Genomic DNA, 3,344 nt, shown 5'->3' on the forward strand with positions numbered 1-3,344 from the left:
GGGCCCCCATGGTCCCCGGGGAAGCGTGCATCTGCAGGCAGGACTCGGGGTGCCCTGGAGGCCCTGCTCAGCTCGCCCAGGCCCAGGCTGCTAAAGGGAGGGGGACGTGTGCTGAGAGGGTTGCGTCCGGGCCCGTGGGGCCGGCGGGGGACAGGCCTTGAGTGGGGATTCCAGACGGGTCCGTGGCCTAGGAACCCCACAGGCGGGCTGGATCTTGTGTATGCACGTTTTTGCGGCCCTGGGAGGCAGCCCTGGCCCGCGCCTGTTAGGAGCCCCAGGGGCGGGACTCCTGGCGGGCAGAGGCGGCCCTGGACAGAGCGCCCCCCCACGGCGGCACCTGGTGGCCATCTTTGGTACTGCACCGCAGGCCCCAGGGTGGTCCTGGCAGCCCGGCATGCAGCTGGGGTCTGAGACCTGGGTCACCCCTCAGGCCCATGGGAAGGAGAGGCAAGGCTCTGCTGCCTTGCAGTCCTGGGCCCTGCCCCCTGCCCTGGAGTGGACTGGTGCCTTCTAGCAAAGCACCTCCCAGCCCGCCATGCTGCCGGGCTGGGGGAACTGGGAGCTTTCATCTGGGGAGGGGGAGAGGCCCCGCTATTTGCGAAGGTGTGAGCAGGGGAGGGGAGAGGCTTTGCTGGGAGGACCCTCCGGGCCCAGGTGGGAGAATGGCATTTGCATTTGGGGGCGTCACTGGCCTGTGACCAGCAGACAGAGGCCAGAGGAGGGATGAGGGTTGCACACTTCTGTAGAACTGGCCGCCACAGGACGGCCATCCAGAACCTGGACCTCAGAGATGAGGCTGGGCAGAAGCTGGGGAGGAAGGGGGGCCGTCTGCCCTGTGGGCTGGAGCCGGAAGGGCAGGAGGGGACACGGGAAGTGTGCGCCCAGAGCTCCAGCAGCTTCGAGTTTCCGCCTGCCCTGGCGCTGACCCTCCTCCCCCCGTCCCTACAGCGGCCTCACGACCAGCTTCTCATGAACCAGCACTTGGGCTCGGCAGCCGGGCAGAGAAACCCTAGCTCCGAGGCAGCTGCAAGCAGGCCCGTCTTCCAGGCGCTTTGCTGACGACTGAGGAGGGGCGCCTGGGGGCTGGCCAGAACTCCAGCCCAGACGGCCCGGCCCTGCAGCCTTGCGCTGGGCAAGGAGCGGCTGGCCACGGGGAGGGAGGCCCTGCCTGGCCTAGCTCCAAGGGGCCCAAGCGAGTGGGCCCGGCCTCCAGCTGTGCAGCACACTGCTGCGCTGGCCGCACGTGCTGAGGAAGCCCTCCCCCCGCCCCCCAGCTGCCCCCTCCGGGGCCCTGGGTCAGGACTGAGGGCAGGTGTGGCTGCAGGTGCAGGCAGGGGCCCCTGCCCTCTGAGCAGGTTCTTCTGGTGCTAGGCCCTGGGACTGCTGCGCTCAGCCCGTTGACCTGGAATCGTGGCCCACTGTATTTATAGAGAAGTATTTATGGGCAGCCGGCCACGCCCACTGTGCCCCTGGGCACGGACAGGCTGCCCCTTCCTGCCTGCCCCAGGAAACCCTGCTGCGGGACTTTGGGGCTACCCCCCCGCGGGGCCTCTGGGCGGTGGGCTCCAGTACATGTGAAACCCAGAAACTTAAGAAAGAAGCTGCCGCTTCCTTGTGGCCTGTGTGTTCGCTGCTTTGGGCTCACGGTGCTGGCCTCCCAGTGCATCAGCAGGAGAGTGTTTGGACAGGAACCTCCTCCGGACCAGGGAGGCCCCACAGGCGCCCGGCCCCATCTGGTCCCTGCCCCTCCCAGGGGGTGGGGGTGGCACACGAGGAGAGTTGGGGTGTGTCCTGGTTCCTGGGGGGCTGGCTGGTCTGCATGTGGGAGCATGGTTCCGCAGGGAGGAGGCTGGCCCGAGCACATGGGTGATGTGGGGGGGCAACGTGGGTACCCCACCCCTCCTCTCTTCAGGGTGGAAACAGCAGAGTGGGGTGGAGAGCATCCCAGGGGCGGGGTGCCCAGTGACTGGGTTGGACCCAGATGGCCACACTGGGCACTTAGGGTCTGGGCTGTAGCCCCCTGTGCCCCCCCCAACACCAGCCCAGCTAGCAGATACCCTCAAGGCAAAGGGTCTTGCGGAGTGAAATGAGGAGGGCTCTTGCAGCCGCCTCCCCTTAAACAGACAACTAGGTAACGGCCCTTAGCAGAGAAAGCCAGTTAATGGGCTGCAGTGTTCAGGCTTTCAAGTAAATGTAATGAGTGCCCCAGGACGGGCCAGGGGGCCAGGCTGGTGACCATACAGGAAGAAGCCGTTCCGGGAGTAACAGTGGGGAGGGCGCCCAGCGCGGCGGGACAGTGGGCTCTGCGGTCCGGGGCCTCGGCTGGGAGGCGGCAGGGAGGCTCGGAGGGAGGGGGCACCAGAGGAGGAAGGTTAATGGAAGTGGAGGAGGGGAGGCGTTAACCTCCTCTAATGAAGCTCTAGGATGAGAGGAAAAAAATTTGCGGGAGGCAACAACAGAAGGTGAATGATCTCAGACTGAAAGGGCTCCGCGCAGCAAAACAGGAGTAAGCAAGCCACGCCCTAAAGAATTTTAAGGAAATCACCAGCAAGGAGAGATCCTAAAAGGCCCAGGAAAAAAGAACAGAGATCTGTGCGGCCTCAGAGTTGAAACTCTGGAAACCAGGACAGTGACGTTCTGTTGTCAAAGCACCGAAGAAAAATTTTTGAAACTTGAAATGTATGTGTTGTTAAAGTGTCTGAAAAACAAAGCCAGGGTTAACTTCCTGGGGGTTAACCTCGGAAGCCAGAGCTGAAACCGTGCCTGGAGGACACTCGCCAGCAAGAAGAGCAAGAAGACCTGCAGGTGCAGTGACATGTTCCCGTGTCACCTAGCAGCAAAGAGAAGCAAACATTCACAGCGACAGCAAGGGTGGGGAGGGCGTGCCGGGTCCCTCCCGGCTGGCGAGGGACGCGGGCAGACCACGGACGCTGGTGGGGTGAGCACACCGGAGTGAGGCAGCCCCACTCCCTCCACGGGTACGGGCGGGCTGGGCAGCCTTTCAGCCCCTGGAGGATGTGTCCTCACTCCGGCGGGAGGTGGGGAAAGGAGGAAAGACAAGCGGAGTAAGAAAGTAGGTCTGCAAGGCCCATAGATGGGGACAAGGGGTGATCGAAACCTGGGTCCCAGCGCGGCCTTAGATGCTGCTCAAGGGTATTTTAACTGTGAAAGACGCCCCTAGAGGGATGGACGTAGACATATACGAAGCAAATCAAAAGAAAGCTGGGGTAGGAGCTTTAATGTTTCGGGGTGAAAGACATCAGAAGTGGTGGTGTGGAGATCCGGGTGCGGATGTATGCACGTGACCGCGGAGGCTCGCAAATTCGCAGGACTGACGCTGTAGC

General features: G+C 63.3%; 1 protein-coding gene across 6 annotated transcripts in view; it reads left to right on the top strand.

The window, feature by feature from the left end:
* Positions 1-1,618, top strand: part of MEGF6 (multiple EGF like domains 6) — an 89,242-nt gene extending 87,624 nt beyond the window's left edge. For all 6 annotated transcript variants that reach the window (XM_073903464.1, XM_025857122.2, XM_025857125.2 and 3 more), the window contains one exon: positions 949-1,618. In XM_073903464.1, coding sequence (XP_073759565.1) covers positions 949-1,013 — 65 coding nt within the window. In that variant the 3' untranslated portion in view covers positions 1,014-1,618. The remainder of the gene's footprint in view (positions 1-948) is intronic.
* Positions 1,619-3,344: the final 1,726 nt, after the last annotated feature.

This window comes from Callorhinus ursinus, unplaced genomic scaffold (genome assembly GCF_003265705.2).
Source record: "Callorhinus ursinus isolate GAN/ISIS: 27379988/994484 unplaced genomic scaffold, GSC_fseal_2.0 scaffold18, whole genome shotgun sequence".
In the NCBI taxonomy this organism is placed as follows: domain Eukaryota; kingdom Metazoa; phylum Chordata; class Mammalia; order Carnivora; family Otariidae; genus Callorhinus; species Callorhinus ursinus.